The sequence below is a fragment of the Lissotriton vulgaris genome, chromosome 3_1, assembly GCF_964263255.1.
Source record: "Lissotriton vulgaris chromosome 3_1, aLisVul1.2, whole genome shotgun sequence".
NCBI lineage: Eukaryota > Metazoa > Chordata > Amphibia > Caudata > Salamandridae > Lissotriton > Lissotriton vulgaris.
The window spans coordinates 1,871,742,830-1,871,761,207 of record NC_141689.1 but is presented as its reverse complement, the minus strand read 5'-3'; the positions used below and the strand labels follow the sequence as shown (position 1 = coordinate 1,871,761,207).

General features: G+C 42.6%; 1 protein-coding gene across 1 annotated transcript in view; it reads left to right on the top strand.

Annotated features, from left to right (window-relative positions):
* Positions 1-16,811, top strand: part of MAP9 (microtubule associated protein 9) — a 169,511-nt gene extending 152,700 nt beyond the window's left edge. The window contains exons 12-14 of the mRNA XM_086962334.1: positions 4,622-4,767; positions 6,746-6,881; positions 16,562-16,811. Coding sequence (XP_086818460.1) covers positions 4,622-4,767; positions 6,746-6,881; positions 16,562-16,681 — 402 coding nt within the window. The 3' untranslated portion in view covers positions 16,682-16,811. The remainder of the gene's footprint in view (positions 1-4,621; positions 4,768-6,745; positions 6,882-16,561) is intronic.
* Positions 16,812-18,378: the final 1,567 nt, after the last annotated feature.

Sequence of the window (18,378 nt, the reverse complement as noted above, 5' to 3'; positions counted from 1 at the left end):
GTTCCAGTGTCGACACCCTCCTTCTTCGGAGTTGCAACGGCAGGCACAGCGACGCCGAGACGTTTCAACCTCATTGCGAGATTCATCTGATGCAGTGCAGTGCGACAACCACAGCGGTGACACCCTCCTTCTTCAGAGTTGCGAGGGCAGCAGCAGCGACGGTGACACACTTCCTATTAATTGCGGCACGCTTCTCTCCGATGCGGTGCAGTGCGACAGTTCCAGCGGCGACAACCTCCTTTCTCCAGAGTTGCGATGGCAGACACAGCGACGGTGACACGCTTCTTCTCGTTGAGTCGTGCTTCCAGTTCCTTGCGACACGCAGTTCCTCAGAAGGCCCAAAACAGCAGCTGGCACTTGCAAAAGAACTCTGGGGAGCTGGGGGGAGACTTCAGCAGGAGGCAAGCTGTTTTCCAAGCCCTTGGAGAAACTTCGCAAGTTGAAAGCAAAGTACACAAAGTTCCTTTCTCCTTCCTTTGGCAGTAAGGCAACCACTGCAGGCCAATCCCCCAGGCAGCACTTCAGCTTGGGAATAGTCTCTCCTCAGTTTCTTCAGGTTCCTCTCCTCATTAAAGGTTTCTTCTTGTAGTCCAAAAGTGATCTAATTTCTTGGGAGCAGGGTCCCAATATTTATACCACAAAATCCTTTGTTCTCTGAGGGGAGAGGGGCCTGTACATAGTCCAAACCAGTTCTGAAGCACTCTGTTTACCAGACTTCTCCTTTCCTTTCACAGTGCAGGGCGTGCACATTAGATGCCCCACATGAGGTGGAGCCAGCATTGTGGAAGGCAAGTACAATCCTGGAGCACTTTGTTGACAGGACTCCTTCTCTTCTTTCAGTGTGCTGGGCAGAGACATCAGCCGCTCCCCAGGGGGTGGAGCCAGCATTGTGGAAAGGCAGGCACAGCCCTATTCAAAGTTCAGGTGCACTCCTCCCTCCCATCTGGCTGCAGATCTCTCTATTCACCACTGGGTGACTCAGCCTGTCTCCTGGAATTCCCCAGCCCTGTCACTCTCAAAACCAGACATTGGAATACACAAACTAGCAGAGGCAGGTTTGAATGGTTAGACAAGCAAATACCTACTTACTAAAAGTGGTATTTGCAAACACAAAATATTAAAATAAACTTTACAAAAAGGTGTATTTTATTATTCTGAGTTCAGGCATACTAAACTTGAATGTCTACCATGTTCTCTGAGACAGTTAGGATTATAAAATGTAATAACTCTAACAGCCCATTCTGCCCTCCCTCCCCATTTCCTGGGGTCGGCCTCGCTACGGATATGACTTTGTCCTCACTGCCTCGGGGCCAGTTGAATCTCTTATTGGTATGCGTATTCTATTGTGGTTCTGCTATACGCTCACTCTGTGCGCTTTCGATTCGTTATATGACTTATACATGTTGGACTTGTTGTTCGCTTAGCCTTCTGTGTATTGTATTTGCTATTTTGACCTACACATATCTGGTTGTGAAGCGCTCCAATGCCCTCGGGTCTGGCCAGCGCTATAGATAATTCCAAAAATGAAATAAAAATAAAAACACACATCAGGGCGTGTCCTACCTTATACTTACAATGCACCCTGCCCTTGGGCCTACCATAGGGGTGACGGATATGAAGGTTTAGGGACTGGAAAGTGGGTGCACTTGCCCAGTCAGCATGACCGTACCAGACTGCACGCAGGCTCTGCAATGGCAGACCTTAGACACATTTTACAAGGCTGCTTCTGTGGGTGGCACAACCAGTGCCGCAGGCGCACTAGCAGCATTTGGATTACACGCCCTGGCACTCTCAGTGCAGTAGATTAGGGTCTGACAAGTAAAGCAAAATAGCCAAACATGGAATCACTAATCCATACATCAATTTACAATTGGGAGCACTTGCACTGTGGCACTGGATAGCAGTGGCACAGTGCCAAAAGCATCTAACACAGCAAAAACACATGAGGCAACAGCAAAAAATGGAAGGGAGACCTACGCCAATGGTGCCAGGTCTAACACATATTAAAAACATTAACAATGTATAACCAATTCAATTCAATTCAATTTGTTTTTATTTGTTATGGAACTCCTACGGTGGTCCACCATAATACAGCAGTACAATAAAAAAAATACTATAAATACTTTTTTTTAAAATACACCAATAAAAAAAACAGAGAAAAATAAAGAGAAACATACTTTATAACGAATACGAAATTCTACATTGGCCCACCAGCAAACATTACACATATCAACTAAACTCTTTAAAACATTTTTTGAAAAATTTAAATATTCTATGGCAAACCATTTCATTTGGTGCTGACGAGACAAAAGATTGGGCCTCCTGAACAGAATGAATATTAAATTTGATAAATGAGGGTCTTAAAAACATTTGACTTGCCCTTAGAAGGTCTGGACCCACAAATAGCACATGATTAAGATCCTGTATTTTGGAACAGCACAATTCACAAATTCTCTCCTCTCTAGGAGTTTTTTCCCAAATGGCCTTTACCTCTCTCAAGGGCAACAGGTTGGTTCTTAAAAGTAGTATCAACCTTCTAATTCCATGTGGGACATTCCATGAAAAATAGGGCTGGGTCTACTCCCCATCGCACTCACACAGATCACCTCATTGCGGGCTTTAGGTTGACTTAAAGCTGTGTCTCTTACTGTACTAATCGTGCTTACTGACTTCTTTAGGAATAACTTCAGTACAGGCTTAGACATAGGTGAATCACAATTTAAACTAAGCCGAAAGGAGTGGTTTGCGTGGGCAAATGATCTGAAAAAGGCTGATTTATCTTTCAATTTAGCAAAGATTTCCAACTTCAAGGCGGCCCTTAGGGTGCCCTCATCCCCCCAGAAGAGGGAGTTCCCCCACCTCAGGATCGCTGCCAAGTATGAAGTATAAGAAGAAACTAAATGGAATTCCAAGTGAAGAACATGTGGGGCAGCCAGAGAATTTAAATTACAAATTTGGTGGAAAAAACGGCATTCAGCCTTATCAAAATTCCTATCCAAAACCTCTGCAGCATATGTTAATGTAGGGGGATTTTGACCTTAAATACTGACAGAACGTGATTAAAATGAAGTCTCCCACAGGTCTTATAAAATCTATTTAGAGCTCCAGCCTGGGAGACGGCCTTACCAACACACCATTTGATGTGCTCTGAGTCACGCCTGTTTTTTTTAAAAAACCTTCCCCAAATACGAATACGAATTGACCTGTTCAAGTTCTTTCTGCCCCAATGACCACTTATACCCTTTCTTTATTCTGAGACCTTTCTTGCAAAAGACTTAAATGTAGCTTTTAGCAATATTAATTTTCAAAAAATGGTCCTCCGCATATTTTGTCAGGGCATCCTGACGACGCTGCAAGCCAATAGGGGTTAAATCGAAAATTGCAACTTCACTTCTACTGCATATAGTAGAGAGCCAATGGACATTGTACCAATTCTAGGGGCGTCGCCCCTCACTGACTTTAATTTGCCGGGGAGGTCATATATATAAAAGGAAAACAAGAGGGGCCAACAGGCAATCCTGCTTAAGAACATTATGTGCATTAATCCTACAGGAAATCCCCAGCGAGCCTCCCATCATCACTTGACACCAAGTGTCTGTGTGTAACTCTATTATAAGGCCCAGGAGGTGGTATGGCATACCAAGTGGGAGAGCTTTCTCCACAGCGTCTGATGATCCACTTTATCAAACGCCGTGGAGAAATCAATGAAAGCTGTGTAGACTAACATGCTTCGTGAGAAAACATATTCCTCTACGATGGTCTGGACAGCCGCAATGTTATCCAGTGTTCCATGGTTCTTTCTGAAGCCTGCCTGTTCTGGCGGTAAGATGTTCTGGTCTTGGGCCCACTGCTGCAAATGCTGAAGATACTTTTTGCAAATAATTTGCCTTAAGCATCCAGTAGCGTGATCTGTCTAAAGCTAGTAGGTGACCTTTTTGGGCCCTTTTTAAACAGCGGAACTATAATGCTCCCCTTCCAAGAGGAGGATAAATACTAATCGATTGAAAGCAGAAGTTAAACAGTGGCACCAGAAAGGCTCCCCATGCAGCTGGTTCCTTTTTAATTAGCATAATCGAGATACCGTCCGGTCCTTGTGCACCGGAGGTTCTGGCATTCTTTATATAGCCCATCACTTCAAACCTGCAATGTGTATGTAATGCGTCTCCTAATTGGGAAAAATTGGAATTTGGCCTGAAATCAGTTGCACTAGACATAGAGCAGATAATACAACAGTTGCCAGACAACCTCTTTCTAAATTGGCTAGCTACTTTTTAGCAGAATTGAGAGTGAAGTCTACACTAAACATTCCTAAGAAAAAACCTATATATTGGTTAGACGAAGCAGTAGCACGAGCAAAATGTAGAACACACACACAATTCACATGTAAGTCCTGTGCAAAGCTGGGCATCTTTTTCATGTTTATGTTACTTGCTATACGAAAGCTTGTAAAGTATGAAGTTTCCTTAGCAAGAAGCATACAACAGTCACATGCATCGTTATTTTACAAGTAGTCAAGGAGCCTTTTGTATTACGTTTTGGTAAGATAGGCTTTGGGAGGTACTGACACCGAAGATTTTCTTACCTTGAGGCACTTAAAGAAAATTGTTTTTGGCATTATTAGGCTTTTGAAAAATGGAAAGAAGATAAAGAAGAGCACCTGAAAGAGAAGATTCGTAAAGAAAAGCAAGCTGAAATGGCAAAGAAAAGAAAAGAGGAGCAGGCCGTTGCTGAAAAAAAAGAGGAGAGTAAATTGGCTTTTTCCAAATGGTATGAGCATACATTTTTGTTGTGTTATTTGAAGATGGGTTGAACACTCTTAAGAGTCTTTGTCTATGATGGATTGATATACATTTTTAGCATTCGGCAAACAATAACTTTTAAACAGTACATGCAACAGATATCCCTATTTTTTATTCTGTTGTGACTGACAGGTTTCAATATTATTATCAGTAATGCTAGTTAAGGTTCGGAGTGGGATTTTTAGTTTAGTTTCTATAAAAATGGCGTTCCTTTCTTTGTTTTCCAATGCTGCAATTACAATATATTATAGAACAACAAGGGCACCCAAGTAAGGGTCGGCCAGGGACTTTGGGAGACTATTTTTAAAGCAACAGCGGTCCCTACAAAGGTTGGAGATGGGAAACCAAGGAATGAATATAGACTCAATCAGTTCTATACTAATTGGACTTGTCCAGCCGGACAGAGGTCTAATATTTACTTGTAAACAGATAAAAAATAGTTTAAAAATTAATACATAAAGTGGGACACAAGCCTGTGTCCTAATTAACCAAACTAGTACAATACAAGACAAAACAAAACAACAGGGGGCTCAGGCAAAGCTTGTGGTTTGTTGCATAGAAATAATTTACAATTGTAAAGAACAAATTGCGTTGAACACATTTACAATTTTCAAATGAAGAATTTAGGACGTATAAGGTGTTTGTAAAGTGTCGACGGCATTTCGATCCATTAACGTAATGTGCGGATCATCATCAGGACATGGAATATTGTGCCTATACAGTAGAGCCTTAATAACCGATATCGACGAAGACTTAAAGATAAGTTCGAAGGCTGGAATAGGGGGCAGCGGCAGTGGCGTCTACAACGGCGGAGGATTGAAGACTCGACCATGTTGAATTGTAGGGAGCCGCGTGCTCCGGGGCCCGCACTGCCGAACACAGAACCCTGCTATCCAGCCCATCTCATTAGAATTCTGGCCATTGTGCCCCGGAGCACGCGGCCCCCTACAATTGAACCTGGTCGAGTCATCAGTCCACCGCCTTTGCAGCCGCCACTGCTGCTGCCCCCTATTCCCGCCTCCGGACTTATCCTTAAGTCTTCGTCCATACCGGTTATTAAGTCTCTACTGTACAGGCATAATTTTCCATGTCCTGATGATGATCCGCACATTACCCTAATGGATCGAAATGCAGAAGACACTTTAAAAACACCTTATACGTCCTAAATTCTTCATTTGAAAATTGTAAAGGTGTTCAACGCGATATGTTCTTTATAATTGTGAATTATTTCTATGCAACAAACCACAAACTTTGCCTGAGCCCCCTGTTGTTTTGTTTTGTCTTGTATTGTACTAGTTTGGTTAAAAATAGCTTACAAATAAATATTTGATCTCTATCCGGCTGGACAAGTCCAATTAATATAGAACTGATTGAGTCTATATTCATTCCTTGGTTTCCCATCTCCAACCTTTCTAGGGACAGTCAGGCACTTAGGGCAAGGGTGCACATCCATCACCATGCAGAGGACATTTCTGCCCCAGCAAGTGCAAACTAATTTTAGTTTGCAGCAGCTAAATGATGCTTCTCCCGAGGAAACATTTTAAAAAACTACATACAAATTCTAAATGTTCCTATACATTACACATTTTCAAATTGGGAAGAGGGTGTAGCCTGTCGTTAAGAGTGGTCGACCTCAAAGCTGGGGAACCGGGTTCGAGTCTCGGCAAATCACTTAATCTCCCCGTGCCTTAACAAAAAAAATGAATGTGTTCATCTGTAATGAAACTGGTGCTCATGTGAAGTGCTCTGATACCTGATATTTTCGGGTCCAGTTTGCGCTATATAAAACGTAAAAAGAAATAATAATAATCAAGTTACAAAATCATGGGTTAATAAAAAAGATGTACCTTTATGTGCCCCAATTATCTACTCTGCTGGTACTTGATGTAGTTATTGCTACCTAGTTCTTCTTTTCTATTAACGTTTTAGGCATTTCCAAATTTTAGGAGTGAAAAAAAGGAAGATGTTCTGAAATCAAAAATTAAGGAAAAACTCCAAGAGGAAAAAGAGAAGCAAGAGAAAGAAAGAGCTGAAAAAGAATGGCAAGAAAAAAAGGCAATGGAAGAGTATGAACGATGGCTTGTAAGTACTATCCCTCAGTTTAATATCTGTCATAGGGAGGGCAGTATGTTCTTTCCAGATTTAGGTCTGAGTTCAGCAGCCCCTATGATGTAGGCAAGTGTCTTTACCATTCTGTGCTTCAGTGTATTTGTTTTCTCCCTACTGGTAGATCTCATATGCCCCAACAATTAAAACATTTGCTAACCTTTTGCAATGTCTCTTTAGAATGCATTTACAGTGCTTGAGCAGCAGTCATCTCCTGCTCGTTGCTCCCTCCTCTTTCTCTTTTCCCTGGTATGTCCAATTGCTGCCACCCATCCCTCTTTCCCCGGTCTTTCCCACTGGCGTTACTCTTACCCTAGCTGTCCCATTACTCCCACACACAAACTCTTTCCCTTGGCATGTCATGTTGCAAAGGCATAATGTTTTTTGCCAGTGGCCCAGCAGATTTATTTTTCCAGGATTCGGTTTTAAAACAGTCAGGTTGAATTTTAAGCAGGGTGTCTTTTAGTTATGTTATGTATTTTTGTTATTCGCCCATGAGGGTATCTGGGGGCTGAGCCGGTGTGTGATCCTATCCCTGCCTATAGTAGGGTGGTTTATTAAAATGCCAGGTCTTCAGCTTCTTGCTGAATTCAAGGAGCGAGAAGGAGGCTCTGATGTTCAGTGGGAAGCAGTTCCATGCTTTAGGAGCGATGTAAAAGAACACCCGTCCTGATCTGTGTCTGTGAATGTGTCGGATGTGCGAGAGTAGGAGTCCTGGTGAGTGGAATTGTCTGAGTGGTTGGTGGAAGGATATGCAACATTTCAGGTATGGGGGGCCTAAGATATGTAGTTTTGTGTGTGCTTGTGAGGAATTTAAAATGAGTGTGTTTGTATATCAGGAGGCTGTCAAGCTCCCTGAGGAGGGGTGTGATGGGAGTTCTGTTTGAAAGCTTGAGGATGAGTCTGGTTGCTGGATGGTTTGTAGTGTTTTAGGCCCACATGCATCATTGTAACATTTTGCGATTTCTTAATTGCGAAAATTAAGGAATCGCAATTAAGAAATCGCAAAATGCTATGCATGAAAAAATCGCAATATTTTTTGCGATTCGGTATTTTTCCTTAATTGCGATTCACAATTTGTGAATCGCAATTAAGGAAAACCCTTCCCATTGATTCCTATGGGCCAAAAGGCCCATAGGAATGAATGGGAAGGGATTCACATTTTGCGAACTTCAAATTGCGATTCGCAAAATGTGAATGCAATTTCAAGGGTGCAGGGGGGGTCCAAAGAACCCCTCCCTGCACCCCTGAAATTTAACTTTAAGTGCAATTTACACACACACATGAACCAAGGACATGTGTGTGTGTAAATTAAAACTTTCAAATATGCAACTAGTGCATGTTTGAAAGTTTTCGGTAAATTAGCATGAAGTTCAACTACATGCTAATTTACTCCTTCCAAAGTGCGAATTCGCAATTTAAAAATAATCATGCATTGCATTTAAGAAATCTGAAATTGCGATTTCTTAAATGCAATCGCAATTTTAGAAATCGCATCATGGTTGCGATTCCTAAAATTGCGAAATGCATGATGCATTCCAAATTAGTCAATTGCATTCGCAAACAGCCGAAAATTGCGATTCGCACCGTTTGCGAATGCAATTGACTTTGATGCATGTGGGCATTAGTGAATTGCTTGTGATCCCAGCATAGAGGGAGTTTCCGTAGTCCAACTTGCTGGTTACTAGGGCATAAGTGATCATTTTTCTACTGTTGCTTTGGAGCTATTTGAAGATCTTCCTCAGCTTCTTCAGGGCGTTGAATCAAGATTCAGTGATGGTGGGGACTTGCGAGGCCATGACCAGTTTTCTGTTGATGATTATTCTGAGGATCCTGGCTTGGGTGCTGACGAGTTCAGCCATTCACCGGTTGGAGTCCCATGGTGAGCTGTTCTTGTGGAAGGTCACAGAGCCTTCGGGCATGCAGGTGGTGAACTTGTATCTTGTGTTGGGGGGTTCTCCGAGATGGAGAGAATAGATTGCGAGTCGTTGGCATAGGAGAGGATGTTGATGTTGTGTGCACTGATGACTTTGGCCATACGGATCATGTTATACAACAGTTTTCAATTGCACTAGAGCTGATCACAGCACACAGACTGTACATCTCCAATAGTCTGTGGTACAAACATTGTTCTGTGTTGTAGAAAACCACTCTACACATGTTTTCTTAGTTCAAACATTATGTGTGCCTCACAAAGTATGCAGCCACTCACAACTGTTTGTGAACCCAGTGCTCAATAATATGCATGGAGAGTTTACACTCCTAGATCCACAATCACTGAAGGTTTGGGCACAATAGAAACCGTTAACAGTAGATTGCACCTACTTACATTCACAGTGTGTCAGTGACACTTGGAAAGAAACATGCAGGGGCTAACATCCAGATTCATCATAGTCCCGTTTTGCGAGTCCTTAATAGGATTTATTAAGGAATTGCTATTAAGGACTTGCAAAACGGGATTCATGTAGGAATCGCTAAATAAATTGCGATTCCTACACATTCCTTATTTGCGATTAGCAAATTGCTAATCGCAAATAAGGAATAACTCCCCATTCATTCCTATGGGCCTATAGGAATGAATGGGGAGTTATTCCTTATTTGCGATTAGCAATTAGCTAATCACAAATAACTAAGCGATTTCAAGGGTGCCAGGTGTGTCCAAAGGACACCCTGTAGCACCCCTGAAATGTAATCTACATTGGTGTTGCGCACACACATGTCCAAAGGACATGTGTGTGTGTAACATGCAACTTAGAAAAATGCATTTAAATGCATTTTTCTAAGTTTTCGCTATTTACCACGTGGTTTGACCTCGCGGTAAATAGCGGCCCAAAATTGCGATTTCGCAATTTTAAAATGGTTCATGAATTGCATTTAAGGAATCTCAAATAGAGATTCCATTAATGCAATTCCTCGCAAATGTGCGAATTCTTTATTAGCGAATTTTGCATTTGGGATGATGAATCCCAAATGCAAAAATTGCACTCACAAAGGGCCAGATTCTCAGAATCTGGCCATTTGCGAGCGCAATTAAGCTTGATGAATCTGGCCGTTAGTTTCTAAAACATTTCAAATTGAAAATTAACTAGTGGATCGATGTACTTTATAACACTACTTAGTCCTGCGAGTTGAATGCATCATGGGCAGATGTACTAAGAACTGGTTGCAAAATTCTGATCGCAATTTGAGACCAGTATTTTTGTGACCAGTGAGGTCATTTGCGGATCGACCTATGTACTAATAGGTCGGTTTGCAAACTACAGATTCCTAATAGATCTCGATTCGACGTACCTCATGAATAGTAAAAAGGTTGATTGCAAATTTCGACCCACTAGGAATTGCAACCATCACAGGGATTCTCTTTTTTTTCTGCAACCCATTTTCCTTGAAGTAAAACAATCTGCGTTTGATGATAAATAAAAAATAAATAAAAAAGAAGAAAACGTTGTTTCTTTTTTTAAGAGTAGATGAATGGTTTACCACCTCCTTTGAAGAGGTAGTAAAAGATTTATTTGCGAGCAAAATTCTGTTGCTGCATGGTTGTGTTTGCTTTTTCTTTATAACTAGTTAGTCTTTTGGCAGAATTCCGTGCTGCGCGTTCATTTTATGTGCTATGCGCGCTCCTTTGTGTTTCCTACTGCATAAGGACACACGCGGCTTTTATTATGGGAGAGTTCCCCCATCTGGTTCCGAATTCGAAAAGCAAGCTATTTATATGAACTCACATTCATGTCTGTCTATATCATCCACAAGGTGGCAGCACCGCCATTACTAAAAACCTAAGACGGCACACATAAGTTGTTATATCGCTCTGTTATTGGATCCCCACAGTTTTACTAATGTGTCCGTTTTCGGCGCACTAAAATTTCGGAAAAAACATTGAAAATGAATACAACAATAGTAGGGAAAAGAGACACATTGCATTTTTAAACTGGTAATTTATTGCAGTGTTTATTAGGATTTTGTTCGTCTGTGTTATGCATAATTTAATCTTTTTCTTTTATGTTTATAGAGCTAAATTTGTCGTCTGTCCTTTCTATCAATGCGATTTTTATAATCCTCCACTAATTGCGCGTAAATATTGTGACCATCATCAAAGAGATGTGGCCAAGATACCAGATAATTGCAAAATGCCCCAGTCAGGTCTAACTTGCTAGTAATCTTAAAGTCATCATGCTACTTAACACTGTGACTTGTCCCTAACAGGCTAGATGGCCTGATGTGGGAGTGGTACCATTTGTGCTAAAGCAATCAAAACCGAAGTTTGCAATGAGGTGCAACAAAAACCAAATGTTCAACCAGTTGTTTGAACTCCTCTTACAAGACGCAGTCCATTTCTGTCCAACTGTATTGTCGACTGCTCTGCCAGAGGAGCCTACTGCGTCAATGACGGAGGTTTTCATACAAAACAAGCACATAGCTCTCCACCCTATCGGATGCCATTATGGTCTTTTATTAGGTCTCGCCTGTCGATGCGCATGCGCATCGAGCAAGCGAGACTATGGGGGCTTATCCACTCTTTGTCCAACTTGCAAGGAATCGTGACGATTCCTTGCAGTGCCCGTGACTTTTAAGCTCAATGCGCATGCACATTGAGCTTAAAAGCGCGTGCACATGCCCCCAGCCGCCTGCCTTGCCTACTCTCCCGCCCCCTCACTTCTTGATTGCACGGCCGCTAGGCCGTGCCTCCCCTACTCTCCTCCCCCCTCCCGCCTGCCTTGCCTACTCTCCCACCCCCTCACTTCTTGATTGCACGGCCGCTAGGCCGTGCCTCCCCTACTCTCCTCCCCCCTCCTCCTCCTACTCTCCTCCTACCGTGTGCCACTTGCATTCCTGGATCACGTTACAGGTTTTGTGTTTACCCAGCCTGAGCGCTTTCACTTTCGCATCTGTGGGTTTTAGATTGCCAGCAGGCAGACACAGCGTAGACAAAAATGATCTAAAACAACACTAAGAAAATAAAAGTGCAAATATAGTTTTAATGTTTGCACAAAATAAAAAATAAAAACTTTTCTGCTCGCCTCCGCAGCACCGCACACCTCCCCCTCTACCCTCCCTTGAGGAGTGCTGTGAGAGAGTCTGCCTCAGCAAGGGAAGACAGTCTCGCTGCACGGGAACCCTCTGCTGCATTGCGTGCCAGGAAGGCCCCGCTCTCCAGCAGCAGGCTCACGAGGCAGGGCTGCTTTCATTCAGCTGCGGGTGCGCGTGCTTCTTCTTAAAGCCCCTTTGAGTCCTGCCTGTCTGTAAAGTGATTGATTCCCCGCGCTTCCGGAGGACCGGGCTACTGGCCGCGCTGCTGACTGTCCTGCTAGGTAGGACAAGGTGAGCGACTCTTAAGACTTACTTTCAGTGCTTACTTTGATGAAAAAAATCACAAGAGCAGGTTTCTTAAGAGCGCTACGTTGGTGGTGTCGATTGGTTAGATAACACGTTAGCTGTGTATTTTCTTCCACTTCCCTAAGTCTCCTCTATTTCTCACTTGCACGTTTCTCGGTTTCTGCTTTCAACATTGGTCCACTGTGTTCATATCTTTTTTTAGTCCTCCTTTGTCTCCCTTTTCTTTTTTGCTTGTGACCAAATTAGGATGAAAAATAAGCTCATGGCAGTGGTTCACAAAATCGAGTGTCTGTTCCACCATTTGATGTGATGTTCTGGAGCTGGTTTGTGAAGGTCTGTCCCTCATGGGCGGATCTGTGTAGATTTTCACTATATCAACTTAAAGTATCCATACATTGAATCTATATATTGCTGTGCTTCTCTCCCCTGCTGCACTCTCCTGCTCTCTAGAGATGTGGCCTAACGACCAGAGCTGCCATCTATGTCACGTAAATACAAAACATGTTGCATTCCAAATGCTATAGGTGTCACATTCGCAAAAGTTATAACTATTGGCATTGTAAATGACAAAGCTATCAATTTAGCTATTTTAAAAACCAACAAATAAATAAAATATCTGTCATTTACAAGACCAATAGCTCCAACTTTTCTAATGCGAGACCTATTGCATTTCCAATGCTTGTTTAAGGTCTGGCTTTCTGATAGCGGCTTTCGAATCAGGCCTGTTGCTTAAAGTATATGTAGGAATGGGTTATGGGTCCACCCCCTTCAGCCATTGGCTTTTTTTGGACCCGTTTTTTTTTCCAGACATTAGGTTGAGATTTTGTCAATAGCATCTTAGATCAACCCAGTGGAGTGTTTGCCTCTCGGCACCATGCTATTGGCTATTTGGCTGCATCCTTCCTCCTCCAGCGGATTCCTTGCATTACACTGCATGAGGGAATATTTTACATCTGTACAGCACAAAGAATCATCATGCATTTAGCTATCTTTATTCACAGGCCCTCAAAAAGAAAAAAGCAATCCTTTTGTTATTCTTGTCCTTCCCTCTCACTGTCGTTGCTGCCTCCATTCTTCTTGCAGTTATCTCGCCATGGTTCCTTTCTCTGCACCAAACCCTCCATCTCCCCCCGCCCCCCCTCAGCTGCTCCTGTAGCTTTTGCTTCTGACCCTTGCTCCGGACTCCATCTTTCAATCGGTCACTGCCTCGTTCGTTGCCTGTCACCCTTGCCCTCGCTCCAGTTCCAGGTGGGTCCCATTGCTTTTGACCTTCGATCTTATCACCACTGTATCCCCTTGTTCCGTCTCTCCTCCCTGATCTTATACTTGCCCTTCCCTCTTTGCCCGTTCTTTTCCTCTGCCTATGTCTTACCTCTAGCCCCTATCGCTGGCCGCTGCGTGTTCCAACCTCCGCTTTCCCATGTTTCTGTTGTAAAGTTCCATGATTCAAAGTCTTGTTCTTCGTGCTTTAGAAGTACGGCTCGCCCGGTCCTCTGTGCTCAGACCCCTCTGCTCACCATCATGTTTCGTCTCGCTCATACTACAGAATAGTACTCTGTACCCTTATGCTGCGGTCGTGCTCTCCAATTGTATCCGTTGGTGACTCAAGGCCAGATGTATCAAGGCTTTTGCGACTCGCAAACGGCCTTTTAGCATTTTTTCATATGTAAGAAAAAATCGCAATTTAAGGAATCGCAATAATTTGCGATTCCTTATTTTGCCATAGCATTTAAGGAATCGTACATTTTGCGATTCCTTAAATGATATGTATGTAACTTTTTGAAAATGCGATTTTGTGTTAAGAAACGCAAATTACCACCAACTTGTAGTTGGTGGTAATTTGCGATTTCTTTAAAAAATGCCCTATTTGGCATTTGTAAGGGTGGCATGTGAAGCACATACATGCCCATAGGGCATGTATGTGCGCCACATGCACACACGTGTAAATTTCAGGGGTGCAGCAGGGTGTCTTTGAGACACCCCTGCACCCTTGAAATAATTCTCAAATTGCGATTAGCAAATTGCGAATTCGCAATTTGAGAATTATCCTGGCCCATAGGAATGCATTGGAAATTATTCCTTATTTGCGAATTCACAAAATGCGAATTCGCAAATAAAGAATTTTAAGGATTCGCTAAAAAATAGCGATTTTGTACATACATTCCATTTTGCGAATTCTAAATAGCGATTCGCAAAAAATCGCTATTTAGAATTCGCAAATCGGAATCTTGCTACATCTGCCCCTCAGTTTCTGACCCTTGTCTATTAGCTTAAAACTACACCTTGAGGCTTCACAGCAGCGCATCCCTGCGGTGAAGGATCTGAGATCCTTTTACCACTGATTACCGACTTGGAAAATGTATCAATTTCTTCAGCTACTGTGACTGACCAATGGAAAGAAGCCCGTATGCCACCTTTGCTAAAAAAAACCTTGTGCAGATGCAAATGTTTTAAGCAGCCAGCAACAGTATGAGATTTAATGCCACGCCCACTTCAAGGCCACGCCCCGCCCTTCGTGTTTATAAGCGCTGACTGCGAGCGCTGCATACAGAATTACTCACCCTTCTGAGGAATTGAGTTGTTTGTTGTTTCTGTGACAGCGCCAGATCCGCTGTACAGAAAGTTCAAAGGGCACGTCCTGAAAGTGCCACGAAGTCAAAGTAAGTGCTCATTTTTAAAATACACAGGTATAAGTGACACAAAGAGTTAAAAAGTAGCTAATCTTGCTCCCGGCTTTCCGCCTCAGGAGGGTGAGTATTCTAGGTAAGCCTCTCACATTGAGGGGTCCATTCTGTTACTGATGAGTGAGTGTGTGACAGTTTTTCTGGATTCAGATAGGATCCTTCTGAATGTCTTTCGAAGCATGCGCAGGGTGTTGAAACAGGTCGATGATATGGCTCTGATCTGGAGGTTAATTGTGAGCGAAGAGTCTAGTATGATTCTGAGGTTTTGTACATGGTCCATCAGGGTGGGGGGATTCCCGCGGGCAGGGGGCTACCAGGAGTCATCCCATATGAAGGAGATGAGCCAAGGATGAGGACTTCTGTTTTCTCAGAGTTGAGTTTCAGGCAGATGTTCTTCATCCAGATGGCAATGGCTTTTATCCCTTCTTGGAACTTGTGTTTGGTGATGTTGGGTTTGTTGTTGAGGGAGAAGAGAAGCTGGGTGTCATCGGCATATGAGACGAAGTAGAGCCCATGGTAGCTGACGGTGGTTGTGAGGGGGGCTGAGGGAGTAGGGTGGGGCTGAGGGAGGAGCCCTGGAGCACTCCACAGTTGGCCTTTGTCTGTTCCAAGAGGTAGGGCGGGAGTCTGACTCGCTGAGTTCTATTAGTGAAGAATGAACAGCATATCTAGTCGAGGGCCTTGCCGCGGATGCTGGTGTCGTGGACTCTGGTGGCTAGGGTACGGTGGGAGATGGTGTTGAATGCAGCCGAGAGGTCCAGCATGATGATGGCTGCAGTTTTGTCTTGGTAGAGGAGGGAACGGATGTCGTCGGTCTCGGTGCTTTGGTTGCTGCAGAATTCGGATTGAGAGATATCTAGGATGTTGTTAGCTTCAATGAAGTTTGTTAGCTGGGTGTTGACGGCATTTTCGATGACTTTGACTGACTGCGAAAGAAAGTAGGGAGATGGGCCTGAAGTTTTTGAGTTCCGCTGGTCTGCGTAGAGTTTCTTCAGGGGGGGGTGACTTTGCCGTGTTTACGGTCATTGAGGAAGGTGGTGGTTTTGAAGGAGCAGTTGATCGTCCGACGTAGATTGGGTGCGGTGGCAGAGGCAGCTCTGTGGAAGATGTGGGGTGGGCAGGAGTCTGAGGGTGCTCCGGAATGGATGCTTTTCATGGACTTCAAGGGGTCTTCTGTCGCGAGAGGGGTCCAGTTGAGCAGGGGTCCCGATTGTGACACTTGGTTCCCCGAGGGTATAGCACTGCCAATCAAGCCAGTTTTTAAGGGAAAAACAAAGGCATTTATACACACACTGAATTTCAAACCTGTACAGGTCAATCTAGAAAACCACAATGTTTTCCGGTTTTAAATGTGAATGTAATAATGCGTTATTAATGTTGCACTTAAATAATTTCAGAAATCTTGGACTGGCTAACTATAGTGCTTAATGACAGTGAACTATAAACACAAATGTTTGAAATAGTGAAGTGATAAAGGAATATTTGTTTAGAGGTTTTATAACGGTAGGTGTGCTCACAGTCACGCAATCATTTCTGCTTTAAGCATGTATTCTTGTGCTCTTTCATTTCGTTCAATATCTATGCTATATCACTGGAGTCCTGTTCCTTTAATTTAGTCCTTTTTGATCTCTGCAGGAAAAGAAAGAAAGAAACGATAAAATTGTGAAAAAACAGAAAAAACTCCAGGTCATTTTAGAAGAGGAGCCAATACCTCCGTGGAGCCCTCCTGGCAGGACTGTGCCGACGGGGAAATGATTCAAAATCGAATGCTCAGTTTTCATAGACTAATGTTTATTCCTAAACAACTGATTTTGAGAAGGCTGGGGGTCATATCGTGCATTAATTATTTAAAAAAATTGAAGCCCTATCGTTGGTTTGTGCATAAATCTGTATAATATTTAAAGATTTCCCTGGTGTCAGAAGAGGGAAGTACTCTAAATATAGGTTGGTAATCACACATTTTGATTGAAAACCGAATAAGGAAAACATTTGCATTTTTTTCCACTGTGCACTGTAGTGCGTTTTCCCCATTGCCAAACCAATCTGCATTTAGTATACCAAAAACTTCAAAAACATCCACTGTTTCCAACACCTGCAGAAGTTTGGGTCACATCAATCGGTGTCCCTGTTGTTTTTTTTTTTTTTTTTTTTGATATACCAGTGCTCATTTTCACACAAGTCTACAATAATTTCCTGAGCCATTTTAGCTTCATGCCTATAGACAATTATCTGATGTATGCAAGACAGCTGTTTAAAATTAAACACTGCATAAATACAGGTAGAATTGGTTGGATACAGGCCAAATTTTAGAGTTAGAGATGTGATGAGGACTACATAGCTGTTTTTATTATTATGCTCAAGCCAAATAGCAAGCAGGTATTCCTGTTTCTTTGATGTGTTTTCAATCCTGTAATTGTTTTTTAGTGCCACATGGTACATCTGTTGTGCTGGTGCATTGTGTAGACCATGGGTCTCCAAACCGGTCCTGGAGAGCCGGATCCATGCCAGATTTTTTGGATATCCCCATTGAGATACATGTAGTTATTTTAAAAAATCTGGCATGGATCCGGCCCTCCAGGACCGGTTTGGAGACCCCTGGTGTAGACTCTCTTGGGTTCTTTCTTGATTTTACCAATATTGCTTCTATCTGTAAGACAGTTCTGGTGCCTACCCTAATGTTAACACAATAGAGCTTAGGCATGTGTGAAATTGTATATTTGTTTATACATTTTAATGGAATTATATTTAAAGTGAGCATCTACCTTGCATAAAAATAGCCTTAAAAGATACCACCTGGAGGCTGATTGGAACTAGAGAGTAATTTTCCCTTTGTACCAGTCTCCCACTGATCTTTTGCTAAATGTTTTTTAATTGTGCTATTTGATCCTTAAAAAATGCTATACAAAATTCAGTAATGCTAAATTTAGCATAACATGAATTTTGTACATAGCACGAATTTCACTAATGTAATTACAATTTTCCCCAGGACTAACTTTAATCTCGTATCTATTTTCACACATTGATGCAATTTGTTTCTTGACATATCGATGGGCTAATGCCTTCTTGGGAGTTTCACCTCAAACGTCTCAAAGTAGCTGTTCATTTAGTTTACCAGCTTGAATACTGGACTTGTAATTTCGGGTTTTAGCTCATGTTCTGGGAGTTTCCCTAGCTCCTTTGAGAGATTGCACTATGTTTAAAAAATGTCTTCCTGGGCTTTAAGGCGGAAATAGTGTGCTGCATACTGCATCCCAGAGCAAGTCCAAAATTGTCTGTGACACACTTTTTAGTCTGTGCTCAGCCATTTATTTTCCCATTATCCAAGAATGCTACATCTTAAACTTATCCTTATCTTTCTTTGCTTTTATTTATGAGATAGTGCCCTGTATGATCTTTCAGTTGCAGTTTTTACAGTTGTTGAAGGGGATTTTGCACCATAAATATTATATGTA